We start from the raw sequence: 19,207 nt of genomic DNA on the forward strand, positions 1-19,207 counted from the left end.
GTGGGTGTTTCAGTATATTCACTCTTTTCTTATAGAAAACAATGCTTACGTGGAATAGCCTTGTGCTGTGTCATAAAAACTGTGCATCTCCAGTTTGACAAGAGCCAGTGGTTCTCTGAAGCGGGCTGTACTATTTTTCAGTCTCGGTAGAAGTATTTGAAAGTTCCTGGTTTCCACATCTTTGGAAATCTTGTCTGATGAACTTTTGTTGATCTGATGAGCGAAAAATGTGTCGCTGTTATAACGAGCTTTTCTGTGACTGCTGGAGTCTGGGCAGTTTCTTCACGTGCATGTTGACAATGAGGCTTCCCTCCCTGGCGAGTCACCACCGTACATTCTCCGTCTGGTTTTCTGTTGGGCTGTGGGGCGTTTCCTTAGTGAGTTACAGGAGACCTTGCAAATATCCTCCAGATCACTGATCTCTTTCATGTGTTACCATCCATTTTTTTCACGTGTTTTTTATTTTGAAGTCAAACCGCCGATATACCTTGTCCTTTATGGTTTGGGGGGAGTTGCGGGTGTCTTTAAGGAGCCTTCTCTGCCGTGAGGTCATATCCTAATCTCCTTTTCCTTACAGTGTTACAGGATTTTTTAAAATGTTAAATCTTTAAATTATCTGGAATTTATTCTTGTATGGTATAAGGTCAGAACTCAACTTTTTTTTTTTCCGTACGGGGAAACAGTTACCCCAGCGTCACTATTATCCCGGGTGTCTGGTGATTCTCGGTCAGACCCCCACTTACCCACATTTGCTGGAGTGTGTGGACTCTGTTCTGTTTGAGTGCAAGCTCTGGGTTCCCGTCACATTGGCATCCTCAGTTACTGTCGCTTTGCGGCTGAGTACCTTGTAGGGTGAGCGCCTCTATTCTATACACACGTTAGAACCAACTGGTCAATTTCCAGAAAAATTCTGTTGCATATTTAATTGGAATCACATGCCTCTATTCGTTGATTTAGTCATTTGGTAAATACATTTCGAGCGTGGCACACACATGCCAGGCTATTATAAGAACTGTTAGACTATTACAAGAACTGCGAATATATGGCAACGAACAAAAAATAGACCAAGTCCCCATCCTTGTGGAGCCTATACCCCGTCAGGGAGGATAAATACATGACCTGTCATTGGGGTCAGTGCAATGGAAGGAAGTGAATCGGCCGCGGAGGGAGGCGTGCTGCTTTCTCTGGGGGACGTGCAGAAGGGCTTCCTTGGGTGGGCTTGGAGGACCCAAGGCGACTCTGCTCATCTGTGGGAGGAAAGCAACCCAGATGGAATGGGGGGCGCAGGGGCCCGAGGAGGGGTCGAGCTCTGCGTGTGGGACCCGAGCTTGGGGGGCGCTGGGCAGGCAACAGGAGACGGGGGCAGAGAGCAGAGGGGATGGGGGAGGGAGGCATGGCTCTGTGGCCTGTGCCAAGGGGTCGTCTGTTGATGGATTAATGTCTGGTGGGGCCGGGCAGTGACACAGGGAAGGTTTGTGGTCAGAAAACCTGTATTCAAGTTCTTCTAGTATTGTGGCCAAGCAAGTCTCTTAATATTCCCCGAGCTGCTGTTTCCTCACGTTAAATGGAGAATAATTATAATTATGTATGTGTGTTCTGGTAACCTTTTGGTTTTGATATGTCAGACCTACAGAAAACTGGCGAGAGTGATCCAAGAAACCCCTTGGGTTAATCTCTTTACCCGGACTCACCACTTGCTTACGTTTTGCCCCATTTGCTTTGTCGTTCAAGCTCGTGTGTGTCTTTTCCCCCAGAGACATTGGAGAGTAAGTTGGAGACATCACGCCCTTTCTCCCCTGCAAAATTTCAATGTGCGTTAATCTTAAGATCAAAGATGTTCTTATATACAGCCACAGGACAAATATCAACATCAGGAAGGTCGATACTGATAGAATTTATTATCTGGGCAACAGACCGTAGTTAAATTTTGTCAGTTATTCCATTGGTGTGCTTTCTGGCTAATGTTTCCTCACCCCCCAACCCAGCATCCGGTCCGGGACCACGTGCTGCATTTCATTGTCATGCCTCTTCGTTCTTCTCTGATCTGGAACTGTTCCTTAGCCTTTCTTTGTCTTTCTTGACCCAGTTGTTAAGAGAAAAATTAGAGGCTAGTCATTAGGTTTTTCTGATGCTTCTCATCCTTAGATTCAGGGTATGCCTCTTTGTCAGAAGCACCCGAGGAAGGATGTGTCCTTGGTGAGCCTTGTCAGGAGGTGCGTGAGTGGTATCACCAAGTCCGTCTGCCATGAAATGACTGTTTATCTGGTTCCTCATTAAACTGTCACCCACACTTTTAGCCGCCATTGATTATTTTCTATGTCTATTTTTGTTTCTGTATGTATTAGTTGGTATTATACAGTAAGGAAGAACTTTCCCTTCTCCCCTACTTATTTATCTATATCCCTATGAACTCAGGGATTCTTATTCAGTGACTTAAATTCCAGTACTATCATTATTTGATGCTCAGATTGTCCCAAATTTGTCCTGTGGGAACACTTCGCAGCTGCTTCTTGTGTTCTCTTGGGATGTTCCCATCATTCTTTAAGCACTTCTTTCTTTTCTGACGAACAAGATGCTCCAGAATCGTCTTATTCTTTCCCAGCCTCAGTCCTGGGAATCAGCTTTTTCTCCAAAGAGCCCTGGAGCCATTTGCTTTCAGCGGAAATGGTATTTAGAAACCAAGGTCTGGGTGTCGGATGTGCTCACTTTTAATCTAGGTCTTCCTTGTTATTATTGCATTGAATTCCATTGTGTGAATGAATATACCACAGTTTATCTGTTCTATTGGTGACATGTGGACCATTTCCAGTTTGGGAGTATTTTGAAAAAGCTGCTACAAATTCTTCTTTTTTACAAGTCCTTTTCTGGATATGTGTTTTCATTTCTCTTGGGCTGGTTGTAGCGTAGGTGTGGGTGTATGCTTAATATACAAGAAAGTTGTCAGACCTTTACTCCAGGTCTGTGTGTATGTATACACACATAGGCTTCTATATATTTATAATATGCCAGCCTATATATTTGTTATAAAATATAACTTTATTTTCTGAATAGTGTTTTTTATGAGAAGGTGTTCATTTTCATGAGACTGATTTACCACTGTGTTTGTTTTGTGGTTATTGCTTTCTGTGTTCTCAGAAATCTTTGCCCACCCCCTAACTATAGAGATACTCTGTTTTCTTCTAGAAGTTTTATAATTTTACCTTTCCTGTTTAGGTCTGAATCTATCTGGAATTCGTTTTTTGTTTTGTTTTTGTTTTTACTGTCAACTTTACTTTTTTCATGATACAAATTTTTATTTTATTTTTAAAAAATTTTTATTGGCGTCTAGTTGATTTACAGCGTTGTGTTAGTCTCAGGTGTACAGCAACGTGATTCAGTTATACATATACATGTATCCACTCTCTTTTGGATTCTTTTTCCCATATAGGCCATTACGGAGTATTGAATAGAGCTCCCTGTGCTGTGCAGTAGGTCCTTATTAGTTACCTGTTTTATATATAGTGGTGTGTATATGTCAGTCGGTTTTGAGGAGAATTAGTATGTTTTATAGGATGTGTATCTGTTGGAATTTGGTGTTCTTCTCATGACTAGAGCGGGGTTATGGTTTTCTGGGAGAAGACCACAGAAGCAAAGTACCATTTTTCACCACATCATCTCAGGAGGACACACTGTCAACGTGACTTACTTCGTTTGATTGTTGGTGTTGATTTTGATATTGACCTTGATCACCTGGCTGAGGCAGTGTTCGTGAGGTTTCTCCACGGCAAAGAGGCTCTTCTTTCCCCCTTTTCTGACTGTCCCTTTTGGAAGGAAGTCTCTGTGCACAGTGGGGTTTATGCTGCCTTCTTCAGGACACAGTATCCACATACATCACTCGGAACTCTGCCTGAGAGATTGTACTCTTCTCCCTATTTATTTATTTATTCAGTCATTTATTTTGCTCTGTAAGATTTTGAACTTTTGAGTTAATTGAGACTTGTTTGTTGGCCTGTATGTGGTCTATGTTGATGGACATTCCATCTGTTCAGAAAGTAGTCTTCTGTAGTTGTCGGGTTTGATGCCCTGTAAATGTAAGTCATATGAAGTTCATTAACAGCGTCGCTTAGGTACCGCTAATCCTTTCTGGTTTTGTGCCTGTTTGCTTACTCAGTTACTGAGAGAGGAATGTTCACATTGCCACCTCAGGTCAGTACTTGTCTATTCCTCCCTTCAGTTTTGTCAGTTTTGCTTCATGTGTTTTGTTACTCTGTTTTTAGAGACATAAACATTTGTGATTTTTATGTCTTCCTTACGGATTGGCCCTTTTGTCATTAAGAAACGTTCCTCTTTACCTATGGCAGTATTCCTTAACTTGAAGCCTTTTTTGTTTGCTATTTATATAGTAAGCCCATACTTCTCATGCTTACTGTTTTCACTGTATGTATTTGTTATGGACTGCATTATGTCCTCCCAAATTCATGTGTTGAAGTCCTAGCCCCAGGTAACTCAGAATGTGAATGTGTTTGGGGAGAGGGCCTTTAAAAAGGCAATTCAGTTAAAATGGGGCCAATAAGGAAAGTACTAATCCAGTCGGGCTCGGGTTCTAAAAAGGAGAGTAAATTTGTTTACCCTGAGAGACAGCAGGGATGCCTGAGTAGGGTGGAAAGACCAGGTGAGGACGCAGCGAGAAGGTGGTGCCTCCAAGCCAAGGTGAGAGGCCTCGGAAGGAATGAAACCTGCTGGCACCTTGACCTTGGACTTCTGGCCTCCAGAGCTCTGTGAAGATAAATTTCTGTTGTTTAAGCCACCCAGTCTGTGGCATTTTGTTACGGCAGCGAATAATTTAATATCCTTCCCTTCTTCTTTTCTTTCAAGTCCATCTTGTATAGACAGCATGTAAATGGGTGTTTTTATTTCATGCAGTCTGACCATTGCCGCCTTTAGTTGTGGTGTTTTATTTATATATGATCTAATTATTGATACGGTTGGATTTAGTCTTGTCATTTTTCTATTGGTCCCCTCTGATTTTTCTTCTACTGCTCTTCCTTTGCTGCCTCCTTTTGGGATAATTGAGTACTTTTTTAGCATTCTCGTTTAATACTTTTAATGGCTTTTGTCAACACCCCTTTGATTGTTTTTACTATTGGAGGTACTTTAGGAATTATAACATGCGTATATTCTTATCACAGTCTCCTTAGAATTCATGTTATATGACTTGCACATACAGTGTTACAGTCTTTCCTTTACCCTTCCCATCCTGTGTGGAAATTCTGCCACACAGTACGGTGTTGTAATTCTTGCTTTAAGTGGTATTTTAAAGAAACCAAGAGAAGAAAGTGTATCACATATTTGTAGTTGTTTGAATTTACCCACATTTTTACTATTTCTGCTGCCCTTCTTTGTTTTCTATATGGTGTTATTTCCCTTCAGCCTGGCAACAAGTTCTCGCAGTTTTTACTTCACCTTCATTCCCCCCCCCCCCCCCCCAGATATGTAATTCTGGGCATGTAGCTTTATTTTCTTTCAAGCTTTTCAACGCCTTATGGCTTCCCTTGTTGATGGTGAGAAATCAGCTGTGCACAGCTGTTCACGTATCCCTAAAGTTTCATTTTTCTTCAGCAGCTTTCAAGATTTCATCCTTGCTTTCAGAAGTTTGTGATATACTCAAATCACAGTTTGACTGTGACTTTCTTTGTTTTTATTTTTCTTGAGGTTTGCTGAGCTTCTTTTATCAGTACATTAGTTTTTCATCAATTGGGGGAAAATTTCAGCCATTGTATCTTCAAATATTATTCCTCAACTCTTTCCACTCCTTTCTTGGAACTCCACGTACACATGTTTTGGACAGTTTGATATTGTCACACAGATCACTGAGACTCTGGTCATTATTTTTTTAACATATTTTTTCTTTCTTCAGATTAGATTACATGTTAACTTTATTATCTTCAATGACTGTTCTTTCATCTTCAATCTATTAAGCTCATTTAATAAATTTATTATTTCTGATATTGTATCTTTCAATTTTTGATTTCTACTTGGTTCTTTTTATTATTTCTTTTCTCTTTTGAGATTCCTGATCTCTTTGTTCCTTGTTACCATTCCTTCCTTTAAAACCCTTAAATATATTTATAATAGCTGCTTTAAAGTTCCTGCTGCTAATTCCAAGATCTGGGGCATCTAACGGTTGGTTTCTAGTGATTGAATTTTCTCTTGACTGTGGGCCGCTTCCCCTTATTTCTTCCAGAGCCTGGAATGTGTCATCTTTCTTTAGAAGCTTATTGGGATCTTGAGGTGGCTGTGTCTGTGGGTATTTTTCAAATAAAAAGAAATTCCTCTCTTTAAAGGAAACACAAGCTAGAGTGATCAGAAACCCAGTATTAAAATCTTTTCCTTGTTTTCAATAATTCTGTCTGAATTAGGCAAAATTGCTGAGTTCATTTGTGTATGGAGAAAACCTTGAATATTTTAAAATTCTGAAATTTGTCAACTTTGCTCCCTCTAGATTTTCCCAGCGCTCCCCTCCCATAATTCCTCCTGTAATTCCTTTTATTCTCATAGTTCTATGTACTTTTGTGTAGTAATACAAAAAGGAAAAGCTAAGAGAAGCTGAGATAAATTTTATTTTTTTAAAAGAAGAAAGGAAAAAGATGGTGTTACATTTTTATAAATATCCATAAATATAGAGCGATAGGCAGAAATCTTCCAAATAAATAAATAAATATTGCCACGTGCTAAGTGACGTAAGACATTGTGAGGCCCTCTTAGCTCTGCCAAAGAGAAAACCCCAAGGAACCAGTTTTCTGCCGAAGTCCTCTCCGTTTAGGTTTCCAGTAGCTTTTATACACTATAATATCTCGAACGGAAAATGAAAACTATAAAGAAAATAGTTGCCATGCACTGTTATATAGTTATTATACACAGTCTGAGTGTTTTGAAATAGGAACTCATCCTTCAAGATCAGCCGGAAACCATAGGTGAGAGCAGTCGGCCAGTGTTTCTCTCATAAGTAAAAGAATGGATCCGTTTCTAAGGTCGGGTGCGTGATGGCAGCAGGGGGAGAAGGTGACTGGGAGGGAGCTGCTGCTCGTGCATATTCTCTTCAGGTGACCATTTAAATAGAGGTAGGAAATGGGGCCCCTGAGGATGACTAAGGTATCAGCCTCCCTCTGCCTGGTGCTCAGCTGTTCTGTAAGCGAGGGTTGGTTTTCCTCAGGGTAGCGCTGGGGCTCCTGGGACTGAAAGCTGTCTTCATTTGGTGCCCCCAGAACGTCCAAGTGGAGTAAGACCCAGACACGCCCGCCTAGGAGTGTTTTAGCTAAGCCTCTAGCCACGGCTACAGGGCGGGTTGCGGTCATGGCGAAGAGCTGACAGCGCTGGCTTTTCCTGACTCCTACACTGTGATCCCTGGTGGTTGGGCTTCTTTCCCCGGAATCCCCGATGCCACTTCACAAAAGGATAAAATTGGGGCTTCCCTGGTGGCGCAGTGGTTGAGAGTCCGCCTGCCGATGCAGGGGACGCGGGTTCGTGCCCTGGTCCGGGAAGGTCCCACATGCCGCGGAGCGGCTGGGCCCGTGAGCCATGGCCGCTGAGCCTGCGCGTCCGGAGCCTGTGCTCCGCAACGGGAGAGGCCGCGACAGTGAGAGGCCCGCGTACCGCAAAAAAAAAAAAAAAAAAGACACAATTGGCAAAAAACCCCAACCCAGAGCAGTCCCGTTGTCACAAGGCCCCTCCTTGCTACATTTGTCTGATTCATCCAGAATGGATCACCACTCAACCTGAAAGCAGAGGCTTAATTAAGGGCCTCTTGGGAGAGTTTGAATTTATTTCCATTTTGAAAAACAAATCCTAGCAGGGTAGATTTTCAGGAGCCAAGACCAAAACTCCTCCTCAGGCCCAATTCACTCAAGCCAAAGGTAGGGCCAAGACGCAGGGGCCACGTGGGAAGCGCATCGTCACTCTGGGCCGGGCTTTGGCTGCACAGAGGGACAGAGCAGGGCAAGGGGCCATCCTGTAAGGAGCTCGTGTCTCTAGCTTGATCCCTGCCTCCGCCCTCCGGGTGCTCATTCTGGCTAAGTTTTGACCAGCCTACCCCCAGTCTTGTTGACGGCCCTTCTCCAGAGATGCTTAAGGAAGAATGAAGGCTTGAGGTTAGGATTTTCATGGGTTTTGCTCAGTCGAGCTGTTAATCGCCCAGGTCAAGGTTGCAAACTCAAACCCTGCCAACAGGGTCCAGGCAGATGGCACAAAGCATGTGGCGGTGGAGAAGCCGCTGGCTTGGGCTCCCTGCTTCACCTCCCGGCTGGTCAACTCGCTAAGCCCCTGTTCTTAATGTTAGACTGATGGAGAGGAGAGGAGAGGGAAGAGGAAGGGCTGGGGGTGAGGGAACCCCTTCTCTCCCAAAGGAGCGCGTCCAGGTGGGAGGAGGAAGGCGAGGGGCGCCACCGCTCCAGCCTCCAAGGGCAATCCCCGGGGACCTCCCGCTAAGGGAGCGGGGGGGCCGGTTCGCCCCACCTCCTGCCCGCGCCCCAGACGGCTTGGCTTTCCGAGTTGGGCCGCCCTAAGCGAAGCTGGGGAAGGGCCGGCAGCGCTCGGCGCCCCCCGGCCCGGCGCGCGCGTCCAAAGGGGCCGCGCGGTGGCGAAGTGGAGCAGCGGGATCTCGTTCCTGCGCGACAGGAACTGCGCGTACGGGGGCGGGTTGGTGCCCGGCAGGAAGGCCCGCTTGGCCCGACCCAGGCTGACGAGGAAGCGGTGCTGCGGCGAGTGGTACACGTCGTAGCCGTTCTCCAGCGTCCGCTGCCGGAACCTGCAGCTCTCGGGGCTGAAGTGATGCTGAAAGCGGGGCGGGGCGACCGGGTGAGGCCGAAGTCCTCGGCGGGCTGGATGGGACCAGCTCCATCCCGGGACCCCAATCCTCCCACCCACTCTCCTCGGGCCTTGCCTTTAACCCCGTCGTGCCCTGCTGAGCAAAAGTGATTTCCACTCATTTCCAAACTGCGGTTACGACTGGCAGGTGGGGACAGGCTTGGGGAGCTCGCGGCGCCGCCTGGGGACCCGCCGGCGGCACTTGGCTGCCCGGGGCCGGGCTGGACGGAGAGGCCTGCCCTCTCTCTGCCTTTTGTTTTTGGCTCAGAGGTGGCTTCGGTCTGTCTCCTCACCTGGACAAAGGTGGGCTGGGGTTTGTAGGGCCGCACATAAGTAAGGAGACTCCCCCTCGGAGGCAGAACAGAGTTTGGGAATTAAGGGACATGAACTTCATCACCAGGTGACCTACGTGAGCCCTCACTCTGCCACTAACTGGTGCTGCGTTTTGCTAAGTGCCTGCTAGGGCCTTTACGTAGGATGTCCTTTAATCCTCAGAAGTCCACGAAGTAAGTATCTTACAGATGAGGACTCTGCATGTGCCTGTATGCGGTCAGCAGGTATTTATGTACTTATTTATCTGTATTTGTTCAACAGATACTTATGTACTCTGGGCCAGATACTATGGTGGGTGCTGGGACACAGCAGTAAGTAAAACAGGAAGTAACTGCTCTCTTGGAATTTCTGGTGGGAAGAGCTTCTGAGATGCACAGCCCTGCTTCTGTCCAGGCCCCCCCCCCCCCCGTACTTTGGGATATGCTGCGTCCTGTAGTTTGGGAAAGCCCTTGCTCACCAGTCCAAAAGACCAGCCATCACAGCTGGGGCCGAGGGAGTTCGTTACAGATCTTGATTTGGGGGAGCCCCACAGGGCACATGGTCCATCCCACTTGACTTTTTCCAGGTGAGGAAACTGAAGTTGAGAGAAATAGGGGACTTGCCCAAGGTCAAGGATGTCTAGTAACAAGATCATGAGACCCCAGTGGCCTCTCACCCTTTCTTTCTAATGGACTTTCCGACACGAACGTATGTGACTTGAGGACCTGGGCTGCAGACAAGGTGCTGTGCTAGTTAAAAAATGGGGACCAAAGGGCAGGTAGGACTAGGGACTGAGAGCCCAGATGCTCCAAAGCCAGATGGCCTGGGTTCAGACCTCAGCTGTATAAGCCTGAGCGTTGGATACTTAGATGGAAAAAAGTACTCAGTGAAAACATCACCCAGGTAATGTGCAAGTGGAATCTTTAAGCTATAAAATTCTACATTTTGCCAGAGCAATGAGATAATTATTTGCAAAGAATTACCCAGCACAAAAAGAAACTCACAGATCCAAAAATGTTGCCTCTGAAGTCCATGCAGAGATATCTCCGGCTCACCACCCCTGTTATCACCACGAATCCTGCATCCTCAGATCTGATCATCAGGGCACCTATGGAGAAAATCATTCAAGTCAAAACCTGGCTTCACATCCAGCCCCTACCTCCAAGGACCCTCCCTTGATTGATCTAAAGGGTGGTGATGATTTCACAGAAGCCTCCTCTGGTCCTTGTTCAGCCTCTTTCTTCTGACCGCCCCTCCCCCGCCCCTCTCCCCTCCCCACCTTCCTCCTGCGTCTCCTCCTGCCTGTAAGGAGCGCCCTGAACTCCCAGCTTGCTTCCACCTGTACCAACACGTTTCTCTCTGTGCTTGGACTCTCTTTATTTTCCCCTTTGCCTGGCTTATACTTCTTAATGTCTGTGGTGGTGGTCACATCCTCCCAAGCCTTCTGCTTTTGTGATTTTTAAGTCTACGCCCAGACGTCTTTCAAGCATCCATCTTGACCCTCCACCCAGGGAGCCGTGCAGGAGTCAGTGATACAGCAGTCAGCACCCTTCATGTGTCAAGAACAAGTATTCGGATGGATCTTCTCCTCCCCCCTCTGCTTATCGAGGTCACTCACGCTTCAAGGCCAGGCTCGGATGTCACTATTTTATGGAGACTTTCCTAATCTCCCTAATCAAAATGACCTGTTCTTTCTTCTCAGCCGCTCCGACTCGCCTCTCTCAGAGCATGTATCTCCTCACCTGCTTTAATAAGTTCACATGTCTAGTGCCTCCCTAGGGTGAGCCACTTAGAAGCAGATGGTTTATCTTTCCATGTCGAGTAGATCCTGGGATGCAAGGAATTACTTCTTGCTTCTTCATCGCTATTCCTGGTCCTTTTCTCACTTGGTGGTGACCCTAGGTGCAGCCCCTCTCAAAAAGTAGCCCTGGACGAAGGCCTGAAACCCATTCACACTACCTACACCCTGAGGAACTGACAACAGTTTTAAGTGTGACCCCCCCACCCCCATGGGGATGTGCAATTCTAACGAGTACCAGTGAGTAGTTAAAGTTTCTGTTTTGTAGCAAGGGTACAATGAGACCATAAAAGGTGTGATATGAGTGCCAATTCAGCAAGATGTCCTCCCCAGATGCTGTTTAATTACCTGACATTTTCTACTAGCATCATCTCTTTAGGTCTTGGGGCCTCTTCCCTTTGCCGACCACAGAATTTCCCCACACATCTCATTTGGCCTCATGGTTCCCAGGCAGGTAGCCCAGGCAGGGGGTCGAGTCTTCTAGAAATGTAGCCTGGAGAGGGTGGAAACGCCAGGCATCTGTGCCCAGTAAGTGATGGTGCCTCATGGGGTGACTCATAACCCAGATCTACCCCATGGAGGCTCAGTACAGAGCCCTCCAAAAGCAGCAGGCAGTACTAGACACTAGCTGAGCACAGAGAAGTCAGAATGATGTGGGGCAGAGGCCATGAGGCTGGGAACAAGCCCAGGCAGAGGGCCAAAGAGGAGAGGTCATCGGTTTCCAAGTTTGGCTAAGGATTAGGCTTGAGGGAAGCTTCTGGAAGTGGGGTGGGGCATGGGAGGTGCAGAGGATATTAAATGCTCCATCACGGGGTCTGCCTGTGAGTCTCAGATCTATGGCTGATGTTGAGAGAAGGCCTGAGAGAGACATAAGGAACATGTAAGAAATTGTTTCCAGCCTGATGAATTTTCAGTCTACTTGGGGAAAAAAGAATTACACTTCGTAACTGTTTCTGAGATGCTGCACTCTGAGTATCTGACACATTTTTAAACTCTCAAAATAGCTGCTGTGGGACTTTGCTGGCGGTCCAGTGGTTAAGACTCTGCACTTCCACTGCAGGGGGTGAAGGTTCAGTCCCTGGTCGGGCAACTAAGATCGCACATGCCATGGGTCGCGGCCAAAAATAACTAAATAAATAAATAAGAAAATAATCCCCCCCCCACAAAACCAGCTATGTTGTTAACGTCACCAGTATTAATATTGGAAGTAGCAGCCTCCCAATTTAAATCATGAGGAAACCAAGGCAAGATTCAAACTCAGGAAACTCAGGGGAGTGACCCTAACATCTTCTGCCCACAACCCTGGAGCTCGTCTCCAGCTGACATCACGACAAACCTCAGAAGATGGAATCAAGGGCCGAAATCCAGGCCACGGCCGTGAGGCCCCCAGGTCACGGTACCCCCGAGGGCGTCAGGAGAGAGGTGCTGAGCCAGGAGCCCGGAACTGGGGCGCTAAGATTCTGGTCCCTGTTATGCCCTGTACTAACTCTGTAGCATTGGGCAACTCATCGCTCAAGCCTCAGAGTCCTCAGCTGGGAAGAGAGAAGAATCACAGCTCTCCTGCCTGCTTCCCGGGGTTGCAACTAGGATCAAATGGGATGATGCTGTAAAAAAGTGCCTTGAAAACATTTAGCAGGTGGAAGGCCCTGTGGAGGATGGCTGGCCTGCCCCTGACGATAAGCCCACACCCTGCCAGCTGCCAGCCGATGCCTGGGTCCCTGTGAGCAGTGTGCGTTGTCTCCAGGGCTGTCGAGGACAGAAGACAGCCTTCAGGGGCACCGGGAGCTGCTGCCGTGAGGACGCACAGGCTTGAATCAAACGCACAGGAGCCGGTGCAAAAGTCCAGCAAATGGAAGAGCCAGTTGTCCTCCCTGTGCAGGTGACTGAGGCAGGTCTGCACCGACCCAAGGGCAGCATTTGGCAGAAAGAAGGCACGAACCACTGGCCGCTGGGACCACACCTGTTGGAGCCCGGCAGGTGTAAAGGACATTTCCTTTCGTGTCTGTGCACGTGATACAGAAGAAGCAGGGGACCCGGGTCCAGGTCTCCCCTAGGTCAGTTACTGCCTATGTGGCCACAAGCCAGTTATCTGAGTCCTTGAACCTCTGTTTTCTCATATGGAGTAGAATCATTTACTTCATTTGGTCTTCTTCGGGGTGTAAGGAGATAATATTTTTATCTGCTATAAACCCACTTTCTAAATGCCGGTGGTTGTTACTATTACCACTTTGCCTCAATCTCTGCTATAAAAGTAGAAAATTATCTGCCCTATTCTAGTCTCATGGTCAATAAATGATAAATCAGATGATGGATGTAAAGGACTTTGAGCTCCCCAAAAGAAAGATAACGTTTTGAAGGGTTAGAGAGCCCAAGGATAGTTCGGCTTCAAGAAAGTGACGTTGGGGAAGGAGAGGAAATAAAAAGACCTGGAGCCAGGGAGTAATATTAACCAGGGGTAATAAGCATCTCTTTGCTGCTGTTGCCACAAAGTGGGGCTCATGGAGAGTGGGAGGGTAGCCTTGTTTATAGTAGGAAGGAGACAGACATTGGAGACACACTCCCTGACACCAGCTGCAAGTCACGAGGATATAGAATCTTGTAGGCAGATAATTTTACAGCGATCAGCAAACCAAAGATGGGCTGAGCACTCAACTACTAATGAAGAATTCAGTAAAGCACAGTAATCAAGTGAACCACATTTCACCGGAAATCTAATTAATTAGGAGGGGAAGAAACACTCCACACCTTTCCATCAATGTAAAACCGTTGCTTTGCGTTCATTGGGGAGGTCATTACAAATCCTTCTCCAGCCTGTTACTTAGTTGTCCTATGGAGCTACAGGCATCCGTGTTTCTTCTTTCCTTTTTGGGTAACTTTTTATCTTAGTGTGTATATCTGTCTGTCTATCTATATATATAATGCTGATGATAACTGATCTGAATAGTATAAATGTTATATAAACTAGCAGAAGTGTCTCTCTCCCGCCCCTGACTCAGTCCCTCCCCAGGTTCCTTAATTGCCAGAGACACAAGGCTTAGTAGGTTCCTTATATGACAAAACAAAATCACATTTCTGTAAAAAAAAAAAAGTCTGAAATCAGTTCAATTCACTTTGCTTCCTCTCAGTCATTTTAATTCATTCCAGCTAGCGCTCTGTGCCTTCTCGGGGCCTGAGGTCGGTGGATATAAGAGGGAAAATTCTATGATTCATGCTGCAAACTCAGTGGGCTGAGCCCTACCCACTCCGGGCACCGCTCACAGCCCTCCCTCTCCCCCCACCAGGCCGTGTCTTCGGGGGCTTCCTTTCATCAAAAGGATTCTGTGATTATAGAGAAATTTTATAAGCATTCTCTAATTGTCTGCAGCCCTTTCCATGTAGGGGAATCAAAATAATTTACCATAATCTACCGTCCTGCGTTTTAAATCACCTCTCATCTTGAAGTGAGGGCGGCCTTCCACGAGAGGGCAAAACTGTGTTTCCTCAAAGCTGATCATGAGCTGGGAGACACGAAGGTTGGAAACCTGGAGGTGCGTGAAGGGCTGGTCTTCCTTTGAAGCCACAGAGCTTTTCACGACGTCAGACACGTTGTAGGTTCTGCTAAATATCCATTGAATAAAACGGGCAATACTTTGGATGCATCAACTGTATCCAGATTTATTTCAGAATTTTTGCCATGGGACTCAAACTTGGCTTCCAGGATGTTGACTCCTGAATCCACTGTGTGCCCCTAAGTTCTGGAACCTGTTTGGTATTTGGGGAGAACTTCCTCCTTTCTTTCACCCCCTGTCACCATCCACTGGGCACCTGAAGAGGTCTGAACTCTTGGCTTTGCACATGCATCTCTCTCACTACCAGGTTTAAGGTCCTTTGACTCTTAGCAGAATGAATGTCTTGCGTATGGCAAGGCCACAGCAAAATTACAGAATAATTTAGTGCACTAATAAAGGGCCAGTCATTATTCCTATAAGAAATTGTCTTTAATTAAACAGAGACTGTGCTTACTCTTTCCTTTCTCTGATTGGATCTATTTTGAATCAGTTGGCATTTTTCTGGATCCTTAATTTTTACAGGTTTTCCTAAAATAGAAGACCTTGTCTTTTTCAGTATCTGTCATCCCCCCCACCCCATTATTCCTTCTGGGGACATCGGAAACACAGCTAATTGATTGACTATTGTGGACTGTGGTCCAACTTTCCACAAACCTAATCTTTAAAAACATTCTGGTTGTCTCATGTTTTCAGTGAGTTCCCAACCAGTTTAATTTACTAATAAGTGGACCTTTCAGCTCCACAGAGAAGACTCCCCAGCTCATAGCATCCTGGGTTCCACTGAAGCCCCTAGTAAGCTTGTTGGATGGACGGATGGATGGATGCACTGGGTCAGACTCATCAAGACAGGATTCCTGGACAGTCTAGTCTTTAATACATTTTCCCTGAGAACTTTTATAAGGCCAGCATACTAGAAGCTCTGAGTTGGAAAGAGCCTCTGGGTTTATCTATTCCAAGCCCTGGTCTGGTACAGAAATCTTCACAACCTCTACCGTTAACCCAGTCCAAAGTTCATGAGCCAAAACTCAGCGTCTACTGACCGATCTGACTTCTTTGGCTCCCAGCCTCCTTGCCTGTCTTTTGTACGTTTTTTTGACTCTTTGGACAGGGCACAGAGAAAGTGGCTGCTATTGTGGGAAGATGGACTTTAGTTAAGATGGAGATGATTCTGGTTGGGAGAAACCAATACACAGTAATTGGGGAGGTGGCAGAATCTTCTCCCAAGGTTTAAACGCGCGCACACACACACGTGCACTCACGGATCCTGGGCGAGAAGCTAGGAGGCTGGATTAGCCCTCTGGTCCAGCCAAGGCCTCCCCAAGTCCCTGCAGGTGGAGGCACAGATCAGTCCCCCCTCTTCCCAGCCTAGACGGAGCCCCAACTTACTGTAGATGGTCTGCTGGGGTGAGCCATCCACGTGGCCGTCCCTGTGGATCTGCAGGTGGTAGCTGTTCCTGGCCGTGGCCGTGTACAGGTGGGTCAGGCCGCCCCAGCTGGAGCCCAGCAGCGGGGAGGTGTTGGGATAGGCGTGGACCGCACAGCCCAGGGTGCAGACCCAGAGGCCCAGGCGGGCCCCCAGCATCGCGGCTCTCTGGCTGGTGTGCAGTCTGAAACCCGACCCTGGCTCTGCCCCTGGCCTCCCTGGACTGTTTCTCCTCTTCCTTGCTGGTTTCTGGCCTGAGGCTCCTAGGCTGCATTCCCTCCTTTTTTTCCCTCGGACTTTTAAAGGGTAGCAGTGTGACATCAAACAGGAAAAACTCCACCGTCCACATCCTCTGTGTTGTAATCAGCCCATTTGAAGAGAATACAGGGATCTCTGAGGCTCACGGAAGGCACGTCGGTTCCAGACACACACACACACACACACACACACACACACACACACACAAATTTCAAGCCAACGCTCCCAAAAGTGAATGATGTGTGGGCAAAAGTTATCTACGACACTGGGTTGTCTGCTGACCTGCCCCACTTCCACCAGGAAATGCGAAGGCAGCCAGTGGTTCCGAAAAAATCCAGCTTCACTCGTGCAGTCAACAGATGCCTGTGCAACTAATCTCCCATCAAGTCACTCATTTTGTTTTTCTCAGTCTTTTTAATTCCAATCCGGAACTAAGCACCCAGAGCTTTGTCTATGCACAGCCCTAAGTGGGTGTTTTGAGGGATACAGAAGGAATCCAGGTCAGTACCAGGCAGTGGCGTCCTCTGAGACCCCCTCTTCGTGAAGATGTGGGAGACCGAGTCAGAGGCACAAAAGCAAAGTTGCAACCTGGGGAGGGTTTTGAGACGGGAGGAAAGGAGAAAGGCCTCAGAGTCCCTGCTCCTTTACGGAATGCTGAGGTCTGATCGCTCGGTTTCCCTGATTTGAACTGCCGAGGGCGACCCCACTGGTATTGTGGTCTCTCCAATAGCGTGGAGGTGAATTCAGAAACCTCATGAAGATGACGTCTGCTGGCTAAGCCCAGGGACCGGAGCCCGGGAGGGTCCCGGGAGCAGAGCCGCAGGCCAGGCGTCCCCACGTTTAGTATCTGTGGGGGGCCTGGCTCCTGGGACTAGATGTGCCCTCTCGTGTGGGGCGACAGTCCTATCACGGGCCACCCCTGGGGGGCAAGCCACTGCACGCCTTCTAGAAAAACATACCTGCGAGGGGACTGTTGCGCCTCCCACGTCCCCTCTACTGAGTGCAGACCATGTGCGGACGGCAGGCTAGAGATCGGGGCTGCTGGCAGAGGGGAGCGATGTGATCCCCGCCCCAGGCGCTCCCAGCTAACGCAGAAGGCACCACGGGAAGGGTGGTCACACAGACGCAGGCACAAAGGAGTGGCATTTGTTATCCTGCCCATACACGTGTTTTTATCGTTTACAAAGCATTTTCACGTGTATGAGCTCATCTGAACCTCGCTGCCACTCTGTGAGGTAGACTCCCCAGGTGTCATCCATATTTTAAGTTTAGACACGAAGAAATGGAGCTCTTGGGGTTCACACGTCCAGAGTCACAAAACAAATAAACAGGAGAGCCGGGACAGGGTCTTCCGGGTCCCTCCACTGCTCCTCCGATGATCTCAGAGACACCTGGCACTTATGGAATTTATGCTGTGCTTCACTTGTAGTAACTCATTCGCTTTTCATAATAACCCTTTGGAGAGGTACAGGTACTTCCTCTATATAGATTAGGAGGCCGATGTAGACAGTTTAAATAATGCACCCGAAGATGTGCAGCTCATACCGGGAGAGGTTGGATTTGAATCCGGGTGTCCTGAGCCGTCCCCGTGTTGGGGCTGAAGCCACAAGAGCAGGAGAGACAGGTCCAGGAGAAAAGGGGCACAGTGCTCCTTGCCTGGACCCAGGATGTGTCTCTAAGACACAGGGTGCTGGTCCCCCCGGGTTAGAGAGAAGATTTAGGACACTTCAGTGCTATGTGTGAGACAGCTTTCTTTCGTAACAGTCACAGAATGGTTCGTACGTGTGTTCACCACAGGATACAAAGCAGAGCAAACTTATCCTCAAGGGGCCCACGATGCAAGTGAGCGGAGAAGACCTTGTTCCATACAAGGCACCACCACGTGAGAGGCGTCGGGTGACCAGGACGGGTGCGACATACCAGAGCATCCAGAGGACGGACAGACCTCGGTGGTGGACACGGTGGTCAAGGGGGACTTGGGGGCAAAGGGGCTTGAGGGAGACTTGCAGGGTGGGTCAGAGAAGGGGTTTCCCAGCAGTTGCCAAGGTGCTGCAGGAGGCAGGGCAGGTGTCTTGAGAGAAGGATGCGGTCATGCGCTCTGGTCCCAGACTGGTTGGAGGTGGAACCTCCCCGGCCACTTCCGTGTGTCCTGTTAGGAGACAGAACTGATGTGCCGGCCTACGTCACTTCCAAAGACTCCCCACCAGCCCTTAATGCCTGGCAGGTGCATCTGAAGGCAGAGGACCGCCCAGAGGAGTAGGCTGATCTCGGGGAGAGGAAGGATCCCCCACTTGGTGAGAGTGAAGGAAGGTGCAAGCATCTCAGAGTAATTCTTCCCACCTGAGATAAGGAACCATTGAGCTTGGAGGTACGGATTTGCCCAGTAGCAGGGATGGCAGACCTTCCAGCTCCTGGCTAGACTTCCTGCGGGGGGCTCCCAACCTGGCTGCCCGAGAGAACAACCATAACTCCCCCAGGACCATCCTTCGCCCTGCTGAATGAAGGTGAGACTCTTTGCACTTGTTTCCAAAGCTCCCCGAGAGATTGTAACCCCTAAGCCCGACTCTACAGTTCTTACCAAGGAACAGATTTTGCACCCTTCCTGTGCACTGGGGTCAATACACAGGGACCGAGCCACATCTCACTGTCCATCCCCTTCCAGGATTCCAGCCTAAGACGTACATGGGCTTTTCTGGGGAGTCCTAGCACGGAATGCTAAGTCCGTACAGTGCTCGGAGCCTTGTAGTTGTGTCATCTCCTCAGAAGCTTCCGAGGGCGAGGATGACAGAGCCCAGGGTAAGTGTGCTCCTTTTCTTGGCCCCTCGAGGGCATCAACCGTCACTGCACAGGTCGGAGGATCTGGGAGCCTGTGACCTTGGGAACCAGGTGTGAAACCCTGGTACCAGATGGGAACAGGAAGCTCAGGACAAGACCGGTGGCTTGTGGGTTTTGGATATCTCTGTCCATGGATCCCACGTGGCTGCCTGGGATGCAGCAGGTGGGGGACACCTGCCCTGGCGTTGGGAG

The 19,207-nt window shown here is 48.1% G+C and overlaps 1 protein-coding gene across 1 annotated transcript; it reads right to left on the reverse strand.

Moving 5' to 3' along the window:
- Window positions 1-7,931: 7,931 nt before the first annotated feature.
- FGF23 (fibroblast growth factor 23) lies at window positions 7,932-16,081 on the reverse strand. Its single transcript, XM_024733125.1, has 4 exons — window positions 15,886-16,081; window positions 10,158-10,261; window positions 8,491-8,808; window positions 7,932-7,952 (listed from the first exon to the last, which is right to left on the reverse strand). Exons 1-4 carry the CDS (start codon window positions 16,079-16,081, stop codon window positions 7,932-7,934), a joined length of 639 nt encoding a protein of 212 aa, XP_024588893.1.
- Window positions 16,082-19,207: the final 3,126 nt, after the last annotated feature.

Source organism: Neophocaena asiaeorientalis, unplaced genomic scaffold (genome assembly GCF_003031525.2).
Source record: "Neophocaena asiaeorientalis asiaeorientalis breed wild unplaced genomic scaffold, Neophocaena_asiaeorientalis_V1.1 scaffold150, whole genome shotgun sequence".
Lineage (NCBI taxonomy): Eukaryota > Metazoa > Chordata > Mammalia > Artiodactyla > Phocoenidae > Neophocaena > Neophocaena asiaeorientalis.

Excerpts from the sequence above, each read along its gene's own strand:
- FGF23 (XM_024733125.1), bottom strand. The coding sequence starts at position 16,081 with ATGCTGGGGGCCCGCCTGGGCCTCTGGGTCTGCACCCTGGGCTGTGCG. Across the intron at positions 8,809-10,157 it reads GAGGCAACATTTTTGGATCT|CATCACTTCAGCCCCGAGAG; the intron begins GTGAGTTTCTTT and ends CCCCGCTTTCAG. Across the intron at positions 7,953-8,490 it reads GTCTGGGGCGCGGGCAGGAG|CCAAAGCCCGGCCCAGAGTG; the intron begins GTGGGGCGAACC and ends CCCTCTGTGCAG.